The sequence below is a fragment of the Merops nubicus genome, unplaced genomic scaffold, assembly GCF_000691845.1.
Source record: "Merops nubicus isolate BGI_N331 unplaced genomic scaffold, ASM69184v1 scaffold22385, whole genome shotgun sequence".
Lineage (NCBI taxonomy): Eukaryota > Metazoa > Chordata > Aves > Coraciiformes > Meropidae > Merops > Merops nubicus.
The window spans coordinates 267-27,929 of NW_008611890.1; the positions used below are offsets into that span (position 1 = coordinate 267).

General features: G+C 43.9%; 2 protein-coding genes across 2 annotated transcripts in view; one reads left to right on the plus strand and one right to left on the minus strand.

The window, feature by feature from the left end:
- GSG2 (germ cell associated 2 (haspin)) overlaps positions 1–1,393 on the plus strand; it is a 1,559-nt gene extending 166 nt beyond the window's left edge. Inside the window, exon 2 of the mRNA XM_008941383.1 lies at positions 3–1,393. Within this exon, the coding sequence (XP_008939631.1) occupies positions 3–1,393 (1,391 nt within the window). The remainder of the gene's footprint in view (positions 1–2) is intronic.
- A 2,244-nt stretch (positions 1,394–3,637) lies between these two features.
- ITGAE (integrin, alpha E (antigen CD103, human mucosal lymphocyte antigen 1; alpha polypeptide)) lies at positions 3,638–21,321 on the minus strand. Its single transcript, XM_008941384.1, has 26 exons — positions 21,120–21,321; positions 20,625–20,695; positions 19,981–20,098; positions 19,268–19,366; positions 18,753–18,874; positions 17,944–18,095; positions 17,271–17,421; positions 16,648–16,783; positions 16,071–16,184; positions 15,694–15,815; positions 14,549–14,700; positions 14,233–14,386; positions 13,033–13,183; positions 12,882–12,949; positions 12,007–12,142; positions 10,872–11,002; positions 10,223–10,363; positions 9,077–9,298; positions 8,549–8,679; positions 7,635–7,768; positions 7,372–7,520; positions 6,694–6,822; positions 5,223–5,293; positions 4,425–4,560; positions 4,031–4,132; positions 3,638–3,718 (listed from the first exon to the last, which is right to left on the minus strand). The coding sequence occupies exons 1-26, from the start codon at positions 21,319–21,321 to the stop codon at positions 3,638–3,640; spliced, it is 3,375 nt and encodes a 1,124-aa protein (XP_008939632.1).
- Positions 21,322–27,663: the final 6,342 nt, after the last annotated feature.

Below are 27,663 nucleotides of genomic sequence, written 5' to 3' on the forward strand. Positions count from 1 at the left end.
AGGAAGGCACAAAAACAACAGACAGCGGCAGCCCAGGAACTCCTTTTTCAGGCCACAGAAGAGGCAAAAAGGAAAGAAAAGGAGTGTTCTGGAGTTGTCTGCAGATGTAAGAGACAATGACTATTCACTCCTCAATAGCTCCTATTCCTGGGGTAGAGTTCGAGCACTTCTGTCCTTCCATAAGAAGAAGAAAGTTACCACAGAAGACAGTTCCTACAACAGGAGCTTTGGTACCCCTTCTGTGAAGTCCCTGCTTTCAGAGCACCAAGCAAACCTGTCTGCTAAGGCTCAGTGCTCAGCTTGTTCTGTTTCCTCCATAGTCCTGCTGGCTCCCTGGAATTCCTCTTCTGTCCTGGAGCTAACGCTTACAGATGCAGAGAAGGTGTTTCAGGAATGCTACCAGGAGGGGCCTATTGCTTTTGAGGATTGTATTCCTTTAGATAAGATGAAAGATTGCAAGAAAATTGGAGAAGGGGTATTTGGAGAGGTCTTCCAGATAGACAGTGAGAGAGGGCCTGTGGCCTTAAAAATAATTCCCATTGAGGGGAGTGAAAGAATAAATGGTGAAGTTCAAAAGAGCTTTGGAGAGATTCTGCCCGAGATAATAATTTCAAAAGAACTCAGTCTTCTGTCTGAGGAGTCTGTGAATAGGACTGTTGGGTTCATCAGCCTGTACTCTGTGCATTGTGTTCAAGGGGCCTATCCTAAGTATCTCCTGGAAGCCTGGGACAAATACCACAAAGTAACAGGATCAGAAAATGATCGGCCAGACCTTTTTGGGGACAAGCAGCTCTTCATGGTTCTGGAGTTTGAATTTGGAGGCAGTGACTTGGAGAAAATGAGGAACAAGTTCTCTTCAGTGGCAGCGGCAAAAAGCATTTTGCAGCAGGTCACTGCTTCCCTGGCTGTGGCAGAACAAGAACTGCACTTCGAGCACAGGGACTTGCACTGGGGGAACGTGCTGGTCAAGAAAACAGATGCCAAGGAGCTTGAGTATGTGTTGAATGGGGAGACCCACACAATCCCCACAGCAGGGTTCCACGTCAACATCATCGACTACACCCTGTCGCGCCTGGAGAAGGACGGGCTGACTGTGTTCTGTGACCTGTCCACTGATGAAGAGCTGTTCCAAGGCACAGGGGACTACCAGTTTGATATCTACAGGGAGATGAGAGCAGCAAACTCCAACAGCTGGACTGACTATCACCCGCACAGCAACGTCCTCTGGCTGCACTACCTGTCAGGTAAATTTTTGAGAGACATGTGCTACAAGAAAAAGGAATCCACTGCTGCCCTGAGGAAAACAAAGAAGGAGCTGGTGAAGTTCCACAAAGAAGTGCTGACCTTTGAGTCTGCCAATGATGTTTTGCAGAACAGCAGTCTCTTCCAGTGAGCAAGGAGTGCAAGGTCTCCAAGTCACTGATGCCACCTTTCTCTTTTCTGTTTGTGTATGAACTTTTCAAATGTTGGCTCAAGGAAGAATTGCTATGCTTGGTTGCCAGTGTTTATAATATGCTATCAAAAATGTCTACAAAACTTAAAGTCTTCTGCTTTCAGATGTTTCCATATGTACTTTTTTTGAGGGGTGATAGGGGCAGAGACAGAGTTGACGTTTGCAAAGCAGGAAAAATTCCTTCAGGCTCAATGTTTTGAATTCCACAGAAATTTTCTCTTTTTAGTCTTAGATTATTAAAAGTACCTTCCTTACTATACTGTCTTGCAAATTATTTTTTTAAAGAAAAAAATTACAGTTCTGGACAGTGAGGACAAAGGTAAATGCTTTAGCCCAGTGAGGACAGAGGGGAAAAACTCAAATTTTGACTTAATTTTAAAATGGAGCTTTTGTTCAGTTTGGCAAAATTTGTACCTGGGATGATGCTCCAAAATGTAAATATGTAAAGTTTCTGTAGTGTAAGTTTTAAAAGCACTCTAATCTGCAGTTATATGGGGTTTTTCCCCCCCCTCTCTTAAGGGCTAGTGAAGAGGTATTTGATGATGAAGAAATAAGAAAAAGTACCTGTGATCCTGCTGCATTTTTGACTGTGATTATGTTGTGACCTCTTATCCTGACAGGAACCCAAATCTGTAACTTGATGGTGGCATTAACGGGATTTTCTCCGTTTATCTACAGAAGGAAATGCAGAAGGTAGTAAGTGCTCTTGTTCTTCAGATGGATCAGATTACCTACATCTGAAGCTATACTTACATTAAATCTGAATTCTTTGTTTTCAAGAAGTCCTTCGCTAACATTCAGGTACACTGAAGGCACTGGTCTGAAGAGAATGATTAATCAAACTAAATGAAAAGTGAATTAGATTGTTACTAAAAATTAGTGCATCCAGTGACGCAGATGCATCAAGGAATTAAGAGGTAGCAGCACCAGATTTTTCTAGCTGCAGTGCTGTCAATTAGGTCTATCTCTGAGCTTATCTTGAAGACATCTTTTTACAAAGATGTCTTTCTTTTTTATATGGTTTTATTGTTCTGTCTTCCAGACTCTACTTTTGCTGTCTAGTACCAGAGAAAGTGCCTTGACAGTCTGCAGCGCTTGGAATTATTGATGGAAATTGTATTGGAATCTTACCAGGCATCCTCTCAATTTTTATTTTCTCTAATTGATTAAAGTAATGGAATATAATTGAATATTCTTAAAACTTACTTGGTAAGGACTGCAGTGAATGCATATCTGACATCAAGCGTGTGTTCTTCAGTCAGAATGGTGCTATTTTCATTTATGCTTCAAAAAACAAAGAAAAGGGATGGGTGAAACAACATTAGCTGCCTGCCTTGGTGCTTTATTTCTCTAGTGTGAGAACTGCTAATGGCAGCTGTACCAGAGAGATGGAGACAGTGGCAGTAATTCATGGAGTGAGGTGCCAGCCTGCTTGGTGACATGGCACAGTAACGTGTTGGAGTAACCCCTTATTACTCCAGTTTGAAAGCTGCCATTGCCTTGAAACCTTTCCCCACAAACCAACACTGATTTGTGAATATGTAGTATTTTCATTCATCAAACTTCAGAGCTTCCCCTCACAAAACTGGACATGAAATTCCTATTGAAATCTTTGCCTTACACTGCACGTGCAAAGGAGATGAGTTTTAATTTCCTTTTTAAAGATTCTCCCTGTTTAAAAAATACTGTGTGCTAGTCAGTCCCCTTAAATTTTAATGGGTGGAAGGTGACAAGAAAGGAATCTAACTACTAACTTCCCCCATCAGAAAACCCCTCATCAACAAAAATGCCCATAACATCTATTTTCATCCAAATCACTTGGAGTGAAAGCCTGGAACAGAGCTGGATTATATATTGTAATCATCACTTCTCTCTGCTAAGGAAGGGGGATGCCAGAACCCAGGCTGCCATTTCAGCAAACAGGAGGTTTTAAATGCATACTACACTTAAATGAGGATGCTAAATAGTACTCCATCTTTTACTGAAATAATAGAGTATAAGCAAAGCTAAAATTACGACAAGGGAAGGACAGGTTTTTCACATGGATCAAAGTGCTTTAGGAGGCTGAAAAGAACAAGTACAGTTTGGTGTAACCAGTGACTGATAAATAGTATGGACACCAAGCAGGAATTCTGGTATTTTCTCTCTAGTTCACAGTGCATTTTGTGGTGAAGCCAGCAATACTCACTTGGTGACATTAACGACGACCACGGGCTTATTTTGGAACATGCTTTCATCTAATTGCCAAATCACTGCAAATCTTGCCTATTTTGAGGAAAGAGAAAGACATAAACTATTGATTACTCTGTAAATACTCTTTCACTGAGCAGAGTACATGTTAAAACACGACAGCTAACGTATTTTCTGCTCATCATCCCCTTCTGCAGAAATCATACATTAAGTGAAGTGCAGGAATATGAAAATTATCTCTTGCCTTGGGAAGATGCACACCAGCCAGCAGCTGAATTAGAAAGAACAGCAGCTCTGGACTAATTGTAGAGAGAGAGGAGGCAAGAGCAGCTACTCAGAGTATCATTTAGAGGTGAGGAAAAAGTGAACATAATGATCTCTACTTACAGTTGTTTTCTTGAATACTGGATGCCCAATTCTGCAGTTACAGGATAAGAGTACAGAAGTTAATGGTATTGGTTGGCCGCAGTGAACAGCAGGAGAGGATGGCTGCCAACAGAACAGGAATGCTCTTTAATGTTGAGTAAAAACAGACTGGGAAATTTAGCTCAGTCTGTGTGTGCTCTCATAAAACGAATTAGGGACAAATAGCCCAATAAAAGCTTGGGAGTCTTAAATCAGATAAATGCAGTACTCAGGCTCTAGTCCTAACAACTGAAACGCTCCTTCCCCTCCCTGGACCTCACTTCAAGATTTACTTAGGTCATAAATTAATAGGAGTCTGCACTGGGTTTTCTTTCAGCAGTATGCTGCTAGCTGAAGAGTTGTTCTACAATCTTACCTCAACATTCACCTTCTTAAAATGTAGGTTTTTAGGGTAGTTCAAGACCATAGTTGTCATGTATGAGTCGTCTCCACTGTTCATTAGTGAAACATTCATGGTCACCTCTTTAGTGTGGCCCACCACTAATTCCTTTCTAGAAGCAGACAGAAAAATGAGATGGGTGGCATGTAGTTTCTAAGGGTTGTTATTTAGAGGCCTGAAGCATTCTGGTTCTGGTAATTACTCCCTCCAAAAGCTTTCACATACAGGATAATGCAATAATCCAATTAATTATTCAATATTCAGGGCGTGGAAGAAAACGCTTCCTTCTTAATATCAAAGGCAGTCATCTTCAAACTTTAGGTAACATTTTATCATTTCTGTTTTACATCAGGGTAGACTTTAAACATTGTTCCACTTAATTAGCTTCTCAGTGGCTCTCCAGGGTACATTTTTACACTGAAGTGGTGCCTACTGTTTTGTCTAAGGCTATGTAAACAGAGCAACTCTTTGCTGTGGTGCTATGCATCAGCCTACACCCAAATCACCAGCTCACAATTAAAGGCCAGAATTCTGCTTTGAGGATGACTAGAATCATTTAAACCTTGTTCTTTCCTCTGGGGTTTCCTAGCACAGCCCAGCAGCACCCATAGAGACAGTTACAGCATTGTGTGAGGGATGAATTGGATGGAAAAGAATGTCAACAGAGGGACAGCAAATCTTGTCTTGAGAATTTGAAGAAAATGTCTTATGCACAAAGATGACCTTTTATATGAATGCTAAATGCAAAATCTGGGCAATACAACTGTGACTCACTGAATCTGACTTGTCAAAGTTAAATGAGCAGTACAGATGGTCTTGTTGTTGCAGTCCTTCTTGTAAGGCAACTGAAAGCAAACACAGATCACAAAATTTTAACAGTCCTGATTTTATTAAGATTGCAGATTCTGAATATCTTTACCTAAACATTCTATGAAAAACAAAGTTTCCATTACCTCAGTCAGGGAGAAGGTAGAAATAAAAGACCCTCTAGTGCTAAGTCACTCCTAAATTGATGATTTTTTGTAGTTCAGCTCCCAGGAGAAGGTCTATTAGCAATAACATGAGAAATCTTCATGGGGGACAAGGTCTTGTTAAAGAAATGCTGGTTATTTACCCCTGGACTGCCACAGGGCAATAGTATTAATTACTTTCCCAGACATCTGTTCTTGTGTAACAAGTATATTCATATGCTGTGCCAGTTTATCAGCACGCTGTTTTGTAGAGATGAGGTTACTTCCTTTAGCAATAGTTTTATTCACCAGTAAAAATCTACTCTCTGTGGCTGATATTTCTGGAGAAGTTCAATGATAACTAATAATGAAGTGTTGGGTGCAAAAGTACTAAGCAATGCTGACCAACACTCAAAAATCTCATGAATTATTCTTAGGAAAGAAATGTGCCATCAGCATCATAAGCCCTAAGAGTAATGTGACCAATAATTACTGTCCATTATTGCTCAGTGCTAAGTGTTGTCCTAGCTTCTCTGCTCTGTGTTTTATGGACAGCTAATTAAATATTGAATTGTGGTGAAGACTCCTATTAAGTAGCAAAAAGCTGCCTCTTACAGAGCTTTATGGATTTTTTTTTTTTTCTGGAGCTGTGATTTATATTTCAGACTACTGGTGGAAAAGAGCTGGATTAGCTCTTTAGTAGAATCCTGCTACTAAACTGCAAAAGAGGAGACAGGATATCAAACTCAGCCTTTAAGTTTCTTAGAAGTTTTCAGCCTCCTAAATATCAATTTGAAAAAAACCAAAAAACTAAAATAAACTAAAAAATATAGACATTATTTTAAAGATTACTTCATTAGCAAATCGTATACTTGTTACTATAAAAGTCATTCTTCAAATAAAAGCCTTAATATAACAGAGAGCTCAATATCTGAAAAGTACTTCACAGAACACACAAGCCACCTGCCTTCTTCACAGGTAGCATCTAAGCTCCTTTCATACAGAGGCATAGGAGAAATGTGATCAAAAGTAAAGTTAGTTTTAGCAGATCTGAGGTTGGACCTTAGAGGTGAGATTCAGTTCACAAGATATGGATATCTGTTTGGGGAAAACCTGGCCCTAGAGCCTACCCAGAATACAGTATTGGTGACTAGGAAGGCAGCAGAGGGCTGAAGGTGCTGTGCAAAGGCTAAGGAACCACTTTTTAATCATTATTTTTAAAAAATATTTTTAATAGTAAAAGCTTTGCATCCTGAAAAGAGAGAAAGCTCTTTGCTAGCATTTTGTTTTGTTACCTGAAAATGTGTTTCTGATGGCTGGTATCTATCCAGCACAGGAACAGCAAACTCCATCCTATCACTCCTCTTAGAGAGTTCGTGTTTAACTCTCAGAAAAACACTGGAAAAGCAGTCAGAGGAGCATGGCTGCAAGAAAGGAAGAATAAGCTGAGATAATATCTGGGCATTAACATGCAAAAGCCTTCACAGGTGTCATCTCTCTTCCAGCTTCCATCATCCTGCATATTTAAAGGACCCTCTGGCTCAGACATTTTTTGGGGCCACTGTTTAACAGCCATCAGTGGACCATAAGCTTGACAAATATTTTTTTGATCATTTTATACATTTGGCTCCTGTGACATCCCCTCAATAATGTGTTCAGTGATTTGGTTTTGTGCTGTGAAAACCAGTTTCCTTACATTTGGTTTAATCCTCAGGGAGCTCTGTGCCTCTCCTACAGTTTTAGGCTTAGAAATACTTTACATACACACCAAAGGGTGACAGTTTAATTTATAGCATTACAAACCAAAATGGCACATGACATCTGCTGCCTCTGCTGTAAAGCTTCATCAGATAGTCTAACACTGAGAAAACCCCACCCCATTTCAAGACAATGTCATCATCTTGCAGATCCTGTTAGAAAATCCTGTCCTCTCAAGCCCTTTTTGGGTAGTAAGATCATCCAATGTCACCTACCAGCACGTGAAGCTGCAGCTCAGAGCACACGTGCTTGCCAGCCAACAGCTTCCCACTTGTTGTGGTGTTCTGATCTCCAAACTGCACTCTCCTCTTTGCCATTTTCACATCTAAGTCCACGGTGTAAAGAATGTATAACTGTGAAAATACTGCAAGATTTTCAGAGTTCTTTGTTAGATGTACCAGAAATTGTCCTCAGTGCCAAGTTCCTGAGGACAGTGTAAGTCGACAGTGTAAGTCTGTAGTTTCAATATGATTATTACCTTCTTGAGACACTGGTAAAGCTGTGATTGTATCAAAACATAGTTCTGCTGTTACAGTGCTGTCATTCTGAAAAACTAGGATTCTCTCAGGGTTGAATCTCATGCTGGTGAGAAAGTGGAGAACTGGTCTTGAGCTAGTCAGTGAAAAACAAACAAGGGGCAGAATCGAGTATAAATTTTTGAACTGAAACATTACAGGAAAAATATTTTAAGACAGCCTGGCAGCAAGAATAAGAACTGCTCAGTATTTCCATGGTGCTTCACCTGGACCAGGCTGGCCTATTTACAGAAGTTCCAGTTTCTGCTGGGAACGTTCAGAACACACAAAATCCCAAGAGTCTAAAGGAACTGTCAGCCAAAATACACCAATACGGCTGGAGTTTCAGAATTAAACATGCTGTTTATGTTTCCATTAGACACAAACATTCTCTAGGGGTTCAAATTCTCTATATACAATTTCTTTTTGAATACAAAATGCAAGAACAAAACCAAATCTGCCTGCCACGTCTCTGCCTTTGTGAGCTGCACGGGTCACTCAGCTAGCTGATGTCTGACTAAAAATGAGCATGGTTTGTAAAGTGATTATTTTTTTCTGTCTGAACAACCTATGTTATTGATATCAATGCTGAACTGCAGCTATCAAGGTCTTCTTAGACCTACATCTATGTTAATCAGTTCACATTCACTCTCTCATCCTTGTTCAAAACTTTAGACATACAAAGGTAAAAGCCCTTGCAATTGGAACTAAAGGCTTTACCTTTTCTATGATTTCTAGCACTGGGAAAGACTTTTTTATGTCCCTCTGATGCTGAATTAAAAATAGAATCATGACAGAGTGCTTGGAATACAGATTCTATATTAGTCTTTGAAGCACTTCCCCAGCACACTAAAAAAAAATAGCACTTATTCTGTACCGGAGCAGGATCACGTTCTCCAGTGATCCCACTGTGATGTCCTGGAGACCATCATCAGTGAAATCAAAGCCACCAGCAATGGATTGTCCAAAATACTGGAGTCCTGAAGAAATTTCAGAGGCTTTAATTCTCTAAAAGGGGAGGAAACAGCAACAAACGTAAGTCAGGATCTCACTGCTCTCCTCAGGAAATATACTTCTTTTCACAAGGCTGATGTGAGGATGATTTTGTAACACAAAAATGCAAAATAGTGACTCAACTTCCTGTAAGGGAAGGCTCACACAAGGCTGCAGGTGCTATGGGCAGCACCTGAATCCAGCTCCTCTGCCTAAGCAGGCAGCAGAATCACTACAGTACAGGAGCAGCTCTGCTGCACAAGCCTGTGGAGTCACAGAAACCAACATCTTCAAACTTCTCAGCTATCAGTGCAAAGAGATGTGGAAGTCCTTCCTCCCAGCCTTTAGCTACAAAAGCACAAGCTTTTCCCTCTCAAGGTGTATTGGAGCCAGTTCCCAACCAGACACGTACTTGAGAAAATGAGCTCTTGATTTTGTCTTTATCACCATTAAAGATGTAAATGCTGCCAAAAGAGGAACTGTTTGAAAGCTGATCTTCAAGGGGGGCTCCAACCGCAATATCCTCATAGCCATCCCCATTGATGTCTCCAATGCTGGCCACAGTAAACCCAAACCTTGCAAAAGGAGAGGTCACCTGCACATCTAAGTGTCCTTTCAAGGAGAATGGACCAGTCTGAAAAACATCCAAGAAGGAAATCCATTTTTAGCAAAGGAAGAATGAGTAGAATAAATAAATTAATGAAGTAATATTACTGCACGCGTATAATGACTGAAAGGGAACAATAAAGCCTAAAACAATATAATAAGAAGTTCAAGACATCAGGTGACTCTTGGAACAAAATCTTGATCCTTCTACACGGAGAGCATGGAAATTCTCACAGAGCAGCAGTGTCTCTGGACAGCCTTCTGCAAGGGGACACACTGAAGCACTGTCTTAGATCAGCAGCAGACTGAGCTGAGATCGAGCCTGTTTCAGAACACAAACATCCCATCTCCGCCCTACTGCAGAAAGAAGCCACCAGAGGGTGCAGGTTACTTCAGTTCCAGCTCCTGCCCGGGGCGCTGCTTTCTGCTTCCAACCCTCCCAGACATGCCCTGAGCAAATCTGAGCCCTGCAGCAAAGAGGGATTCTCCTGCTCTGCTCTTGAAGTTCACTTCTCCTTCCAAATGATGCAATGAACTGACATCCTATATGCTGTGTACCGGACCCTGTAGTTAGGCCCACAAAACACTCTGTTTTCTACGAGCCCTGGGAAGCAAAGTTTTCAGAGCTGCCCACGGACAGGTTTATTGCAAGCACTGCAAAGGGCACAGCTTGGCTGAGCAGGGTCTGCACCAGCCAGCTGCCTGTGTACAGGCAAAAGTCATTATTTTATCTCACTGTGATAAGGGTAACTCTTAGGCACAGAAAGGTTTTATTTCTTCAGTTATTTCTCTTTTATATTCTAATGACTAAGACAGGCTGAAGCCAGCAGTCCTCTACCATACAGGGAGAGCACGTTCAGTGAGAGCACAAAGGAGGAATGTTTTATTTGTCACTGCTCAGGCATGGTTGGAAAATCCCCAACATGGAGTGTTTACGCTGCCAGTGTTTTACCTCTGTCTCCAGGCGATAGACGTAAACCCTCCCCTCTTCCCCTCCAACGTGGTACAAGGGAGCTCCAACAAGGAGAAGATCTGTCACCCCATCGTGGTTCACATCAAGTGGGCAGAGCTCAGCTCCAAAATAAGACCCAACCTGTGCTCCAGAAAAAGACAAGCAGCTCTTTCACTGGAATTCTCTATATATAGCTTTGTAGAATTAATGTCCTTTGCAGCAGTAAGGCAATTTTTAGAACAAAACATCACATATCTACTTATATGTGGATATTTCCTATTATTTATTTTATTACAGCCATCCTCAGGGACAGATCCTGTAACAAGTTTAGCAGTAATAAAATCATTATTCAACAATTTGACAGAGGAAAAAGAATACCACAGCTGATGACCTCTTTCCCCATGAACCATGAGAACAGAATATAAATATAGTACACTACATTTATTTTTTCCCAGTCTTTTTCCAAATATCATGATTTCTCCTGCTGTTCCCAAAGCATTATGGAGTGAACATAGACTGTGTAATCCACACCTGGCTGAACCAGATGCTTGTGGAAGGGTGTAAATGTGCTTGGAGGAGGAAAAGCAGCCCTTGTTTGAGCCAACAGGTGCATGTAGCCCACTGCCCCTGGGGAAGAAAAGCACAGTACCTGTTCTCCTTGCAGGGTTTGCTTCAATTGGCCACCCTGGAACACCAACACCTTCCCTGTCATGCTGTGCCGTGGAGCTCCAGCCACGTACAAGGGCCCATATTCTGTGTGTACCACTGCCACCCTGTACCCTGGTGCATTGACACAAGAAGCAGAAGCAGCATACACGGTCAGTACCAGGCTCTGTGCCTGAAGGAAGAAGCCCACAGAGCTTGGTTGGAGACCTAGACCTACATATTCAATGAGATCCAAGAGCTTGCACCATGTCTAGTTGTTGCAGCCCATGGTTTTGATTACAGAGCATCTCATAAAAATATTGATTAGAAAATAGCAAGTAACTTTTCTGAGAGACAAGCCAGCAAAGCTGAGGCTTCCCTCTCTTAGCAGCTTGTAGGGTAACTGAATAAATGGCTGCTCTGAAAAATATGCTTGAACTCTTGATGACTTTTCTTAGCACTTGTCACAGTTCACTTTTTCTTTTTAATCATTATGTCTGCAAGCTGGAAGGTTTATTGCCTTGCACAGAGGTGAAGAAAGCACTGTACTCTGTAGAGAAAGCCAAGAGATCTCTAACAGAGCTTCTGTAACAGGGAGATAATGGGAGAAGGATTATCCTGACACAAGCAGCCAAGAGCATCTCATACTACCTGGTGAGACCTTATGGCCAAGGCTACAGTTGGCAGATACAGGGCTCATAAGGCTACAAAGCACTGGGGCAAAGAAGCAAGGCTTGCTTTGTCACCACGCCAAGAACAGTTTTGATTCACAAGCTATTTCTTCTCCAGACACTCACAACAACTGAAATATTTCTCCTTATCAGCTCTCAAAAATGCCCTTCATTGCAAATATTCTTGCAGAGTGAAATCAAATGGCATGTGTTAACAGAATAATACCACGAGGCATCATAACTCATAGGAGAAAACAAGTCATGTCTTCCCCCAAATAAGGAGAGGGAGAATGTTTTCATCAGAATCTTTCTCCCTGCTAGAGAAAATATTCAAAATCCAGTCAGATGCTGCAGAAGGTGGCCACCCTCAGGTAAATGCTGTCAGTGTCACCACACTGCACTAGACACAAACTAATCAAAACTGCAGTCAGGTTGTCATCTGATCTCAGAGAGGGGTAAGCTGATTACCTAGGTAACTGTATTTTGCTTTCGTGGCTTCTTGTTTAGACTCATTCAGGAAAACAGCAGTCTTGGTTGCCAGATCATACAGCAGAATTCCACCAGACCAGTCAAAGGCCCCCACGGCACCAAACATTAAGACCTGCTGCAGAAGTAACACACTGCAAGTTAGAGGAGATGGACACAGGGCAATTGCCTCTAGCACTCTGCAGAGCAGTTCAGTGAGGAGCAACGTTTTCTGGCTCACACCCCTGCACCTCTTCCTGGAGCCTGTAGCTTGTACCAGCTCCTGCCAGATAGACAAGGTGACTGCCCAGCATCAGAGGAGCAGCTGCACATCTCCCAGCTCACTACATGAGGGTTTTCTGCAAAACTGGGTCAGTGTTGTCCTTGCAGCCAAGGCTGCTGAGTGTTCCTTAGCCACCTCAGCACCCACTGTTCCCCCACCCCGAGAAGGACACAGATCATTCTTGTCCTGGGTGGACCAAGGTTTTAGGCCAGAGGATTCCAAAAGAGGGGAATTGTTTTATTTGTAACAGGATGGAGCCCCCAGCTTGTGAACTGGAGATATGAACGCCAGCCAAATCAAAGCTGTCAGCTGGAGATAGCTCTTCTGCCCAGGGAATAGAAATGATCCAGTGCTTACAACAAGGGTCACATGATAAATCATATTATAAAATAAAATTCACTACTAGCTGACTACAAAAGTGGAATTTTTGCTTATCTGACATTAAAGGCAAGGAGAGGGTTGCAAAGCAGATTTGGCTCCATGGGTCTCACTTTTGTATCACCATAATTTCTGGTGGGAGACCTTCAGAACCCTTACAAGCATGGGGGCAGCACAGCACAGAGCCATTCAGCAGGGTTAAGCACAGAACACTGACCTTATCCACCACTTGCACACTGAAACCAGCTTGTGCAAGCTCATACTGCAGAGCATCCCCCTGCAACCCTGAGGATGCGACAGAAACAGGGTGAGCTACTTTCTCCTTATTTCTCAAAAGGTACTAATGAAATGGAAAGGTTGCCATTTACCTTCTATACCAATAATACTCTGCTGCAAGGTTGAAATCAGCCCATCTAATGCTGAATAATTGGTCACCTGAAACACGTTAGTGTCATCTGGACCAGATGCAATTAGACGCAATTCATTTAGGGCCTTTGGTTTTTTGAAGGCATCTCCCACCTGCAGAAGAGATGCAAAGTAATTAAAAGAAGCAGCCTTTAACCTCCTTACCCCCACCTCCTTCATTGAACAGTTTGGGGTAAAAAACCTCAGCTTCAGCCACTATGTGTAATCCCAGAAATAGCAGTTGCTCTGGGAGCCAATGAGTTGGTCAGTCTCGGTGTCTCCTGAACTCCAAACCTTTACAAAACCTCTCCATGTAACTGGCTGGTGCTGTGTTTGGTGTATACACCTTTGCTGTACCAAACAATCCATTTTGGAACTCAACAAGATACAAGACATCATAAAATTAAAGGTTTTCCTGTCTCAAAAGAATGAAAAGACATAGAAAAAAGACTATTTGAGGAGACCTACAGCATGTCTGAAACCAAACTTCTGATTCAGGACAAAGCCTTGTTGACAAACAGAGGCTGATTTGCTGATCAAGTTAAGAATATACCCGAAGATTTGTTTGGAAAAACTTCAAGATTATAAGCACACACTTCATCTAGGAGGTAGCTTTAAATTCTTAGCCTGGTTCTGAGTCAGGACTGCGACCGAAAACGAGCGATGAACAGCAGGCCCTCAGCTCAGCTCTTTTGTCCTTGGGTAGGGAGGTCAAACAACCTTCCCCTTTTTATTTATCACTTTGATATTTTCCAGAATAACTTGGATAAGGAAACATACATCACACTTTGTGGAGCTAGACTTGACTAAGGTTAAGTACTTTGCTAGATTCAGTCATTCTAGAATGATATTTCTATACTTTGTACAAGAAGAACAAGATGGTTTGATCTATTGAAAGCACAGTTCTGTTCTGAAAGGTCTGTAAGTGGATACGGGGCACCGAATGTAGGAGGTGTAGGAAGGAACAAACATGGGCATATCATTGACACCACATAGCTTATACTATTGCTTCACACTGTAGCTTCATCTTTCACCTCCTTGTTTTACACATACCTCTTCCCTTTTTTGCTGGGCCCACGCATGGATCAGATTCTCCTTTTCTCTGCCCCTGGTGCTACCAAGAAACGGAAGGGAGATACAATCCCAATACATTCCCAACTTACCCCAATGGCATAGCGTGTGATTCCTGCCATTTTGGGTGAATTTATTACTGTTGTCAAGTCCATTTCATCCAGGAGTATTTCCCCATCTGTGAGCACAATCATGATCTTGGCTGCATCCCTGCGGGACCCGTGACTTTCCGTGAAAACAGAATCCCTGTAAAACAGCCAAACAAAGAATGTGGGATGAAAGCTGAAGCTTCCCTCCTTGGGACAGAGGAAAGAGACTTGAGCTGAAGATTCCCTCTTTGGGGTAGAAGGAGGAGTGCCCCAGAAACTCATCCCCTTCCTTTCCCGTGCTCTTTTCTTTGTCACTCACAGGACGTGCTGCATGGCGGACGCTGTTCTGGTGACGTTGCAGAGCTGCACCATGTCGAGCACCTTCTGGAGGCTGCCACGAGGATCCCACTTCTCTCGCAGGTCCAACTCAGTTCTGATTTCAAACCCATACTGCACCACTGCAAAATCACACTGGAAGGAAGCAGCAGATCAGTACCTGCTTGTGACAACCACGGATATGGAGAAAGAAGGTTCTCTACAACAACTAGCCCAGAAATCCCAATGGAAACATCACCCAGATTCCGCAGAAAGGCAGACATTTTTCAAGAGAAAGTGGCTTTAAAATGTGTCTAGCACAGACAGAGATTTTTGCAAGCATACTTTAGCTGAGGGAAACAAAAGCACTCTCAGTTCATAGGGAAATGGTTTTGGGAAACACTGATTTGTTTTTAAGTCCTTGCATTTTCCTGCCGTGTTTGGTCCACGTGCAGGTTGCAGAGGGGATTATCTGTGGTATCACCTGTGGCATCCCTGCTGCACATTCTGTCCTTGGAGTACTCCTATTCCACGATGATCCAGTTACTGAAGATGTCTGGAACATGGGATCTTTTCTTCATTTTATATTTGCACAACTCGTAACAACGTTCCTTCCTTCTACTATGCAAGTAACAAGTTTAAATATACTGACACTTGGAGCATGTGAGAGGTAGATTTCCTGAAGCTGGTGTGTAGATGACACTTGTGAGCCTCAGCAGAGAAAGCAGCAGAGCACTTCCCTGCAGAACACATGACTGGAGCTGAGGAGACCAGTAAGGTGCATGGCTGAAGAGACAGTCTGCTGGGCACTTCTCTAATTGTGGGCACAGATGTCACAAGATAGGAACAGAGACAGGAAACCAGAAGACAGTCACTGTCACCTTACAAAAAGAGCAGAGATGGTTCTTGCTGGGCTCCAAGCAAGGCAGTGTAGCAGAGGTAGGGATTTCTGAGCATACAAATCAGACCTGTTACAGTGTTCCTGGGATCAAGACTAGCAAGGTACTGCTAAGATGTAAGCAACGTTATGTCACGAATACATGGAAGTTGTGGAAGCATGTTTCCATTGTCTCATATTCTGGTGAAGAGGCAGCTTGAATAAAGCACAGCACATTCTTTAGCTTGCTAAAGAGAGAGTGTGGGGAATACCTCAAAGCACTTCTCATACAGTGTTTTCATCATCTTGTGGATGAATGCTTTTGCTCTTTCAAAATCCTCTGGCTCAATGCTCCCTGATCCATCCAGAACAAAAGCAATCTCTGTTCCAGAGGCTGCCCAGGAAATGGAAAATAAAGAAATAAAGAGGAGGCAATCAGCAGTCTTGGTCTGGACCAAGTTCTCTATCCAGTGTTATCAATCAATGCACAAGTGATCTCACTCAAACAAGCAACTGAACTGTGCCAAGACTGCTCAGCTGTCATTTCAGTGTGAGCTCCAGCCCAAGTCTGGCAGCTCACAGCACAGCAACCCCCCAAGACTTCATCAGTCCATAGCATGATCCTGATAAAAGATACTTCGCCACGTACGTCTGGCATTCTCCTCCTCCTCCTCCTCGTCCTCCTCTATCCAGGAAGGGAGCCTGCCATCACTGCTCTCAAGAGTATTTCTGTGCTCTGGTGCTGCAGTTAGAATATTTTCAGCTGAAAGAGGAAACAAGTTTATTACTCTCTGGCTCAAGATTACAGGTGCTATGGAAATACTTGTGAATTTTGAAGGCTGTGGAGATCAGGACAGCACCTTAAATCTACAGCTACAGGCAATGGAAATAAACAGCTCTGAGCACACCCCGAAGTGTAAGTACCATAACAGAAACACTGACCATGAGGGGAATGTGTGTATTGCAGAGCACCTACTTCTGTACTGATGTTGTGGCTGCAGGTCAGATACCAAACATGATCTCACCCTCGTGGCTGGCTGGCTGAGGAGGACTGTTACTAGCATAACAGAAATCACTGATTTATTTTGCTGTTGCTGGGCAAGTGACAACAAGAACTGGTAAGAACCTGGAGATGTATTTATATTCCTTGAGCAATGAAACTACCATCAGAGATCCACTCTGTAGGGTAGAGAAGATAGATGTGTCAGCAATGGGACTAATTCTACCTGAATCACTCAGAGTCTCTCTCTCCAACTCCAAAAGGAAACTGTCAAAATCTTCATATGTGGACAGCATGAACCAGTCACTCCTAACTTTCTGTAGCTCTTCTGGGACCCACTGGTTGCTTATGAACCCTCCAATCTAGGGAGAAAAGCCATCACACAGGGTTATTGAACATGTTTCACAAACAGACCAAAACTCCATGAAATTCCTAAATTGCCATTAAAAAGTTGAAAGCTCTGAAAAGGGAGGGAGTTTTCTGAAAGCTGGGTAAAGCAACCCTGACTCTAGATTCCACAGAAAGCCCTTATTTGTGAAAACAAACCAACCAACCAGCCAACCCAAGCAGAAAACAAGCAATAGAAGTTCTACAGCCACAAGACATACACAATTTAAGCATCATTGTTTCTAGGATATATTCCTTAACCTCCTTCAATGATGCTCTCTAGCATCAAGAAGATGGAGGCCTGAGTGCATCAAAAGGAGCCAGGGGATCTCATACTGGACATTCTGCAAGTCTAGGGCATGACTACTTATTCTTCCACCCCGTGCTAAAGCATAAGAGCAGACAGATTGGATGGAGACATCACTCCCCTACCTATGGGCTTTGATGGCGCTTTCCACTCACCCTGGGAGCATAGAGTTTGACCACTGCCTTCTCCAGGGAGTTCATCACATCTCTCAGTTTATGGTTTTCCAGAAACACTTGCCCAGATGCCATGACAACTATTATCTTGTCATGAGTCTGGCTGGAGTCATGGCTTTCAAAGACTTTATCCCTGTGGAAACAGAAGCCTAGAGGTGTTTCATGGGCCAAGCCACATCTGCAGAGCTAGAAACGGTGCTGGTGGACAAGCAGCATATGGGGCATTTTTATAGTGTGGGTCAGTACTGTCAGTCATGCTACTGAGAAGAAAATGGAGTCAGGAGGGAAAGCATGACTCCCAGAGATGCAGCAGATCAGGGAAAAAGATGGGAAAGGCCTTGGGTCTACAAATGAACACATGGTTAAAGCAAGACCCAAGTGACTGGATTTCCATTCTGCAGCCCCTGTGTCAGCCAGGAAGGATTTCACACTTTGCCTCTTGGCAACTTCTTGTAGCTGATGGTTCCCCAGGCAGACTCATTCATAGGTCCTGGCTGCTAAGAGGAGAGCAGACAGAGCCTGCCACCAACAGGAGCACTGGGCAAGCGAGGGCTTGGAGAGTGTGAGATGAAGAAGAGCAGGGTGGGGTGTGGGAGGCTGGATTGATGCACATCACTTGGGTGTTTCTGGAGCTTCCTGGGACATGTGAACTCACAGCACATGCTGCAGTGTGGCTGCAATGTCAGTCCCTGGGCTCTGCTGCCTGATGTTTCGGACTCTGAAGAGTGCAGTCAGTCTGTGGCAGCTTTCCTGCAGGCTCAGTTCTGTCTGGACCTGTGCTCCACCCTGCACCACAGCAAACCTGATCTGGAGAAAGCAGATGACAAAACCAGAGCTAGATAGCCAAGATCTAAGAAACCATCCCTAAGGCCCTCAGAGTGCCAGGCTTAGTCCCAAACTCTCCTGCACAGACACAGAAAGCATGTATTGCAAGTAAGAGCTCTATTGATTGTCTCTGTCCCTCTGCTTCCATCACACATTTGCATTCCCATGATCTCTTTTGGACCAGCTCCAGGAACTGACTTAATTTTCTTTGGCTCAAGACAATGATTTCTCTGTCTGAAATTCCTGTATTTACCTACCTAGCTAGACCTTTTGTGAGCACATGTCTCAGGCTCACTTTGTCCCCAGATTTATTTCAATAATTTAATGTCTTACAAGCCCTACTCCTTATTTTTGTCTGTACTGTTTTAAGGTGCCCTTAGGTATTCTATTGCCTAATAGAATATCTAAGCATGATTCTGGCATGAAAGCCCACTTCTAAATCTCCCACTTCCCTCTTCAGCTTCTCCTCCCCAGCTCAGTAACATTTAGCTCCTGCATTAGAAAATGCAGAATTACTACTAGCATCACTGTGAAGGTTAAAAAGCAATAACTGTGTGAACCAGGAGACTTTCCATTCTTCACTAGAGCTCTGATCCATCCTGCCTATCAGATTACAAGACTCTGAAGAGGTTCACACACCTTTGAGCATTTCTGCCACATTGACTTCATCATATTGAGGACAGAGGTCTTCGCATTTTGGAAATCTTCTGGCTTGGTGCTCTCTGATCCACCCAGAACGACAGCAATCTCTGTTCCCACCTCTGTCAATGCAGTTAAGTATGAAAGGACATTTGAAGGGGCACCTGAACAGCCTAACATTCCCCAGTGTCCCTTGAGAACTGTTAAACAATGAAAAGTTTGACTGCAGCACCCCCAAGCCGTTCTGGAAGCAGGTCTAGCTGAAGATGTTGGTCTGCACTGTAGTGACCAGTTTTATTTTAAAAGAGTCTCAGTTAATGATGACTGCAAAAATGATTTAAATTTACCATTACAACCAACCTTCAAAACCTCAACCTTTTCCCTCCCCAGCTCTTTCCCACCAGATGCAAGCAAGCTGCTTCAAACTCCACTAATGCAGAAGGAAGTAAAGCTGGTTCCTGCCTAGGACTTACCTTAGCACATGTGGTTGTCTCCTGTGCTGCTGAAGAGCTCACCACAAGCAGTGCTGGTGTCCTCTGTGCTGACAGGGCTGCTGCTGACAGGAACCTTGTCCTTGCTGGTTTTACTTCGAATGCCATTTAATTTGGTTTCAACTAAAGAATTGAAAAACCAAGAAAAGAAAAACAACGTTCTACCTTTTGAAAATGCCCCTCTAATTTAACACACCTTAGACTGAGGGTCTGTTTCCACTAATGTTCCCAAATTTGCAGGAGGCCTGAGGATCAGACTGTTAACAGCAGTTAGACAACTGAAGATGAAAGGAGACCATCTAGGTGTCTAATTTAAACTTGTCAGCTTGTTTGCAGTAACAAGAAGCTCTCTGCTCCCGAGATTAAATACCCAGCAGCCCAGTTAAGTTGGAAGGAACAGCCTTAAGTGCCCCAACAGTTTTAAAAATCCCAGTGGATGCTTGTCACATCCATCCACTAAGAATGCCAATGCTTGTTCAATTTCTGGCTGAAGAGCTGGATCTTTTGGGTGCATGGGACACCACAACAGAACTTCCCTGTTGTTGTGTGCCATCTTCAAGGCTGAACCTTGGAACCTTGTAGATGTTACCATAACATGTTAAAATGCAGCTCTAGGTCTCTCCCAGTAGACAATAGACCTTGCTGGTTAGGAACGCAGAAGGTCTGGGCAGTTAGAGCCTGTTAGGCAGGCTGTTCCCATCCCTCTGCAGAGGCACAGTGCTGGCTCTGCTCTGTACCCATCCTGGTGAGGTTGAGGAAGGCTGTGCTGTGCAGGTCACGGCCCAGCAGGGTACAGACTCCACTCATGTCCTCCACGGTGGCGAAGGCTCGGTGGTGCTTCTTCTGCAGGCAAGCCTGTGGGGGTGGGGGGAAAGGCCAGTGACTGAGGAGCAGAGCCACAGGCAGAGGATGACTGAAGGTACCAGCTGGGAAACATTCAGCATCCCCTGCACAGCACCGCAAGCCTGGAGAGAGTAAAAAGCAGCAGCTCCCCTGCTGTGACCCTGCCAGGAGGGTGCCCAGGACCCCAGCCCCGAGGTGAGGCAGGAGTGGGGCTGGGGTCAGCACACTGAGGGGTCAGCCCCCACATCGGTGGCTCTCCTCAGCCTCCTCTGCCAGCCCTCCCTCTGCCTACGAGCAGGGGTGGCTGCAGTGAAGTGCAAAGTCCACTGCAGTCCTCAGCTCATGAGAAGGGCCCTTCTCAGTTTCCTCTCCTGGCTGGCCATGCACCAGCTGGCTTTCCAACCAGCCAGTATCCAGCCAAGAGCTCTCAGCCTTCATCCCTCTGTTACATCTGCTCATTTGCATTTCCCAGCAAAAAATACACAATGTTTTGGAAAAACACTGCCCTGCCCAGCCACGGATATCTTCAGTCCCTTACCAGGATCCAATCTGAACTCCTGGCAATGGCTATGCCACCATCCTGGATGTTTTTGGAGCCTTTAATCTTTCCTGAAATTGGATGAATGATTGAATGGATTAAAAAGAAGAACAGAATTGAAATGGATACGATACTTTTCAGCCTTGGGCAAACAGAATAAACACAGAGAAAGCCTACAACTACTGAGGTCAGCTACATGTGCACTCCTGGAAGGAGGACTCAGAATTAATGTTACCAGCAACTGTAGCAGTAATGAATGTTAGAAACAAAACACTTTGTCCCATATGTCAGAGTTTAGGTGAAGAGTTAAGCCATGGCAAAAGAGGTCCTGCAGCCTCCAGACACATCACTCCCAGCCATGGGTTTGAGTTTCTCTCTAAGCAGTGCTGATCCACATGACCCAGCAAGGTGCCCAGCTCCCTCTGGAACACCCAGGCTCTGCACCCCTCATGCCCATGGCAAGGTGAGTTTTGGGAGGGGGGAGCAGGACTGTACCTCGCAGAGGTATCTCCTGGCACTGGATCTCCTCCTGCAGAACTGAGCACTTCCTCAGCCTGCCCAGCCCCTTGTCTACTGAAGAAGTAGCCAAAATCCTGTGGAAGAAGAAAGTGTGGGAAAGAGGGAAGGTGATAATTAGGCAGAGTCCTTTGGCAGTGCCGTGCAAAACAATCATCTGTGTGTCAAAGTGGCCACCCATCGTTCTGGCCATGTCTTAATTAAGTGGACTCCAGCATAGTTCTAGGCTGAATCAGACACTAAAAAAAACCCACTTATTTCCTCCTACAAATCACCATCCTTCCCATTATCTGAACTATGAATTCAGGAGAGCTATCCCAGGCCACGGAAGAGGTCAGGAAGTGACTTGCCCATAAAATATTGGAGATAAAGGGAGGCTGGAGGTGCAGCAAGAACATCCAACCACCATACTAGGAAATGGCAGCATTGCTGTAAGAAGTGGAGACTGCTCTTTGAGTCAGCCAATTTCTGCTCAGGGGGTAAAATACACTGTCTGCCACACAGCCCCAGCAATCTGCTCAGCATAATATAGGTTATCTCTATAGCAACCACTTGTGGTTGGCTTCTGTTTGCCAGCCTAGCCATCCATTTCTCTTCCCTTACAGACCAAATAGTCAAAATGCAGCAGTTTCCATCTCTTTATGGTCTTCAGACCAAGCTCACAACGTAACTCTTGACAGCTGGGGGGTTATGTGACTGCTGCAGCCCCAAAAATGAGGCAATATGCCAGGAAGTACTGCAAAAACCCAGCTGCTTGTTTCTGCCATTTGGTTAAATGCACAAACATCCTTTCTGTACAGTGCTACAACAGCTGTGGGTGAGGGGAGAAGCATGGTGAAGCTCACAGGCTGCCAACATACACCTCACACCCATGAAGCTCTAACACCACTCATCAGCCCCGGGGAATCGAGGAGCAATTCTGGGTCCCAGGCAGAGCAATCTGTGCCAACAGTTGTGGCAAATGAGAAGCTACATGACCTCAGGCCACACACGTTCATAAAGACCTGGAAATCCTGTTTGTTTGTTTGTTTTTCTTCTGTTCCTTACGTGGTTGTGTTCCCATCTGAGTGCTGAAGAACCGTGGGCCACAACAAAGAGGCTGTGTGTGGGGTGATCCAGGGCTTGCCAGTGTCAACGTTGAAGCTCCTCAAGGACTTAACCACTGAAAACAAATAAATAAATGAGCACAGACCATGATCTGTAGGGTCATAAATAACAGGCTCTTGAGCCAGCCACCCCCAAACCCTGTCCACCACCACAGCAGCAGCACTTGGTGGCAGGGAGATACCAAGCTGTGGAGATTTCCCTGATTTAGATGAACAAAGGATCTTCTTGCCTAGCCTAATGAACAATAAAGGAACACAAGTCCTGTGGTTCTGTTATGAAAGTCCATCCTGGATATCACAAAACACTGCTGCTAGCTAAAGTTCACAGGCCTGTGTTTAGGCAGTAGAGGAATGAAAACTCCAAGGCTCATGCAAGTGGTGTGTCAGGTCAGGGTGGCACCAGTGCATCCACTTCTTATGAAGTCAATACTCAACAGACCAGGACACTGAAGCCCATCAGATTGAAGACTAGGTGGTTTTGGTAGCAGCAGGGATTGTTCCCCACAATAGCAGCATTGTCATAAACCTGGTAAGAAGAGAATGGAGTTTTTGTGGGATGTTAACAAAAAGCTCAAAGCTTGGCAGCAAGGGAGCAGACTGGTGCCAAACGTGATGGATACTCTGCTAAGGATGAAGCTGTGCCATAAAAGTCCAATAATTTCTCAAAATAGATATAAAACAGCTATTAAAAAAAAAGCCAAAAACAAAACCCCCAAGCCTACCCATTACTCACAGAGCTGTAACTGAACTGCCATCATAAAGGTTAACTTTTTTTTTTTCCTTCGTGCAAGGCAGCCCACAAGATAAGGGGCTGATATTAGTGCTTAGCTGTGAGACTCTGTGGCAAGCCAACCCTTACTGCTATTCACACCTCAGCTCTTGATTTCCATTAAGTGTGTTAACACTTTGGTAAATGCACAGGCTGAGAAGATAAATATACTTGAATCTAAGTGACAGACTAAAAATGTCACAAAGTAGGACTCATGAAAGACAAGCCACCATGACAAATGCTGTACGTTCAGGCACTGTGCTGTTCTGCACCACCAAACCTGTCAATCACACCAGTTTGACAACTTCACACTCATCTCGGGAACAACCCCAAATGACTCCGGTCACAGATTCTGTCCCTGTTTGAAACTAGAACAAAAGAAAAGTACAAAATTGGAATTTTATCAGTTATTCCAGCATAAAATCCTTGCTCTGAATGCTCAGACTCCAGCTGTAGCAGCTGCAGGTTAAGCCCACGTTTAAACACACCGTCTAGCTCTTTTAATGTAACCTCTGACATATTAATGAGGAGTCAAATTTTGTCCTTGTGTCCACCTAGAGGGTTTCCTCACTCTAATTTTACTCAGGGCTGAATCTGGTTATATGCAACAAACTCGAAGTCATTTCCCAGCCTGGCTATGGAAGCACAGGTGAATTTCCACCACCAGAACAATGACACCAAAGGTGCAAATACTGGGAATTTCTCTTTGCTTCTGCTCCCTGGAGTGTCCCAGACTCCAGGCACACTGTCCTGAACTTGCCTTGCAAATCCCACTTTACCAGGCGTTGACAACACCTCCATTAACTCAGAGATACCCCCAGGCGTCCGTGTGTTCCCAGTGTAGCAGCCAGACAACACCACACATCTACAAAGGCTTCCAGCAAACTCTTTAAAACAAAACCAGAATTCCAGATCTGCTGGAACAAGCTCCCTGGAAAGTTCAACTGTCTTTGAAATAAGGGACAACTCTTAAGCAGGCAACAAAGAAGAGGAGCAGTGGCCAGGGCGCTGCCCCCTCGCTAGGTCCATTCCCGCGCTCGTGCGGCTCTTGGCCGGGGAACGGAGGCTCCTCAGCTCTGCCCTTGCTTCTGCTGCCATCCTGCAAGGCTGAGCTATTTGAACTTTTTGCTCCTGGCTCCCTGCTCACAGGGATTTCCAACACAGATGACTCAGAGGGTTTTAGCACTTTAGTTATTGAAATGAAGCACACTGTGCCTAAAACGAGACAGCAAGTGCGGCGCGTGTTGCCAGTTAGCCACCGACGGACAGATGATCTGCAGAGTTTAGATGACCAGCACAAATCTGCTGGATTCATTCTAAGAACGTAAGCAAGACGTGCCAGGTCAGGCAGCTACATCTTTCTGCACTGCCACTTTCATCAGTAAAACCCACAAACGCCAAAAAATAAAGTTGCTAGAGAAAAGTGTTAGACAATATGTACAGAAACACAGGAGAGAAGCCGCCACCAGTCATCCCACCTTAATTTTGCATCAGCTAAATGAAGAAATGCCAGAATTTCAAAAAATCCCAGCAACTTCTATGGGTATAGCCATTAAAGATTTATGTGTTTACAAAGCTGGGAGTTACCCAGCAGAGTGACAAACATAAGAACAAAAGTATCAGCAGAAATAATACATCATCACACAACATGTAGAAGTCAAACCCAAATAAGGAAAACAGTAGAGCATAAATCTTGATGTTAAATTTAAAATCACAGCAAATCAAGCTACAGTGTAAGGGTGTTACCCTTTCTGGGACAAGCAGCTAAAGACTAATCCATGGCAAAACTCTCCCTGCAAGGCCACAGGACACAACGATGCGGATACAGACTCCAACTTGGGCAACAGTCCTTCAAATTCATACCTATGCTTTACCTTACTCAGACTTACTCCCAAATAAAGTTCTTCTGAATTTTCTTTTAAAAAATCCTACATGTTCTAGAGTTCTTGTTAACGAGATCAAGAAGTCAAAAACTCGTGGGAAATGTATCTCTGAATGTGCATATTGCTTAATCCAAGGTGTGTCTAAAATGATGCTAGAAAGGGAAAAAATACAAAAAGCAAAAACCTCACCTATGTTCCACTCTCACCTACTTAAGCACAAGCAGCCAAATAAAATATAAGAGCCCAAATGTAGCTTGTTAGCTTTGTATTTGTGTTTTGTATATAATTTTACCCAGCAGCCACTTTTCACCCACTAAGGATGAACTATAAAACTCTCTCCACCCAAATGTATTCATTTCTCTGAAACAGTAGAAAAACACATCACAAACTCAGGACTTCTGAGTCCAAACCTCCTGAACTTTCTACGTAAGAATAATTTTATTGGCTCACGCTAAAGGACTGATCTGAGTCTTCAGAAAACTTCCAGACTGAGACTTTTATTTTCTAATAGACGTAAAAGAAATACAGAGATAAGACTCACTCATTAGGAAGAGCAGATAGAGGAGCGGTCCCATTGTTCCCAGCTCTAAGGTGAAGGGAGGACTGGAGATGCCAGGCAAGAGCTGCTCTCTTCCTCTGAGGCTCCTCCAGAGCCGCAGGTCTCGTTAGGTTTGCTGAGACACAGTGACTCTGTTGTGGATTTCCTAACTGAGGTTTCAAGGCGTATGTCACTGACATTTTATTAAAACTGCAGATGCAAAGACCTACTAAAAATTAAACTTATGTTAATGGAAGGTAATTTTTAGTATTGTCTCCATTTCTGTCCACAACTTTAGAATACCCAGAACAACAGCATCTGTCTGGAAAAGCTGCTAGGGTCTGTTTGCCCTGTCCACCTTGTCCCTTGGTGCTTGCTCTGTGGACATGCCACATCACATTGAAATGCACCCCCAGAGTGACTTGAGTGAACTCCACAGCAGGGATTTAAGAGAGATGTCAGCTCTCATAGCAATTTTTAAGTGCAAGAGGTTCCCCACCCACCCTCATACATAAAATCAAGAGCACTTGATGTTCCATTTTTACTTTGTGTATTACTGGTGTCAGAAACATTGACATTTTGTGGCAGGATGCCCAGGGCATGTTAAGGGATTCTGCACGTCTCTTCTCCCCTCCACCAACAGTTCTTTGGTCTCTACTGATCTCTTGTTTCTTTGTACTGTTCACTCTAGCCTGCACCAGACTAGCACGGAACGTCTCCCCAGCAGTTCATGTTATCAGGGTACTGTGGGGCAAGTATTAGTTGGATGCAGTGCATTATTACAAGTGCTAAATGAGCTGGAACAGCAAATGCTGAGCAATCAGAAGAGTTAACTGCAGAGCAAACCCTTTTGGAAGGTGGTGGTGTGAAGAAAAGTGTTCCACAGACACCCTTCTCTTCACCCAGAAAGTGTAAATTTTCCAAGCATTCTCAGAAGAGTGCAACAAATGACACAGACACTCTCTACCTTTCTCCAACTCTCTTTCTCTAAGGACTCCCTGTGTTTAACAACAGTTGATAACAATCTAGAAATTTTGTAGCACTCCCCACCTCACAATCCCGAAGTGAAGAAAAGATTATGTCAAAAGAGGAAGTGAAGAAAACACTCTTTTAGTATTTTAGTAACAGTTGGGTGTCAGCCAGGAGGCAGCCACAGTCACACCTTTCTGAGGCTTTGTGTGGTCCTGTCTGGCCCCACTTCTATTCATGCTGCTGAAGCAGATGTAACATTGCAAAGCAGAACAGTTTTCTTTTAAAATGTCTTTTTTTCCCCCACGTTTTATTTTAATTTTAGTCACAGAGCAACAAATGAAATTTCTTAAATACAGCAAAGCCCAAACCCGAAGCTAGCCACAGGAACAGTTCAGCTGAGAAAGCTGCCAGCTGCATTGCTTCAGAAATAGCTCTTTGCAGCTTATGTAGACTTACAGAAAGCATCTGTTCTTTGTCTGAGCCCTTTGGCTTGTCACATTTCAAAGACTCCTTTTGCAAGCTACAGAGTCAATGGAAAGTATGTTCAGCTGCAATTGGGGTCACAGAGAGATGAGAGAGGGAATCAACTGAGACACAGATACACCTTCCCCTACTGGCTTCAGAGCATGCTTTGAAAAAAAACAGGAAAAAAACAACAATAAAACATGCAAAGCATTCAAGGAAAAAAAAAAGTCTTGTTTCCATCTATTCCCCTGCAGAAAACAGCCGTATGGGGGATCAGGAACCACACAAACCAGACAAAGTTTCTTTTAAGAAAGTTACATAGGTAAGTGCTGAGATAGATCACTGTGCAGTGGGAAGTGTTTGGAGTCTGGTGGAGAGGCCACAGGGAGCAAGGACCAGGCAAAGTGTGCTCAAGAGGAGGAGGAGTTTTGAAGCAACAAGGTCTGCATTCATCTCCCAACCCTGCCAGGAGCCAAACCACTGAGCAAATCACACAGGAGGGGCTGAGCATCCACAGCCCTGCATGGGAAGTAACCAGAGCTGCTGGTGTCTCATCACAGCATGGCTGGGCTGCGGGTGAGCTGCTCAGACACAGAGAGGAAAGGACCTGCAGCTATTCCTTCTGACAAGTTTCTGATTCCTCAGATGAGAGCCCTGCAAAGCCTCCCCATTCACATTGGGATGGGTTCACATGCAGGTGCCTTTACCTGTCACAAGAGGTAGAAGGGAGAGGGCACTTCATCTGTTGATAATTTATTGTGTAGATGATTGAAGTGTTTCTTGGCAAAAC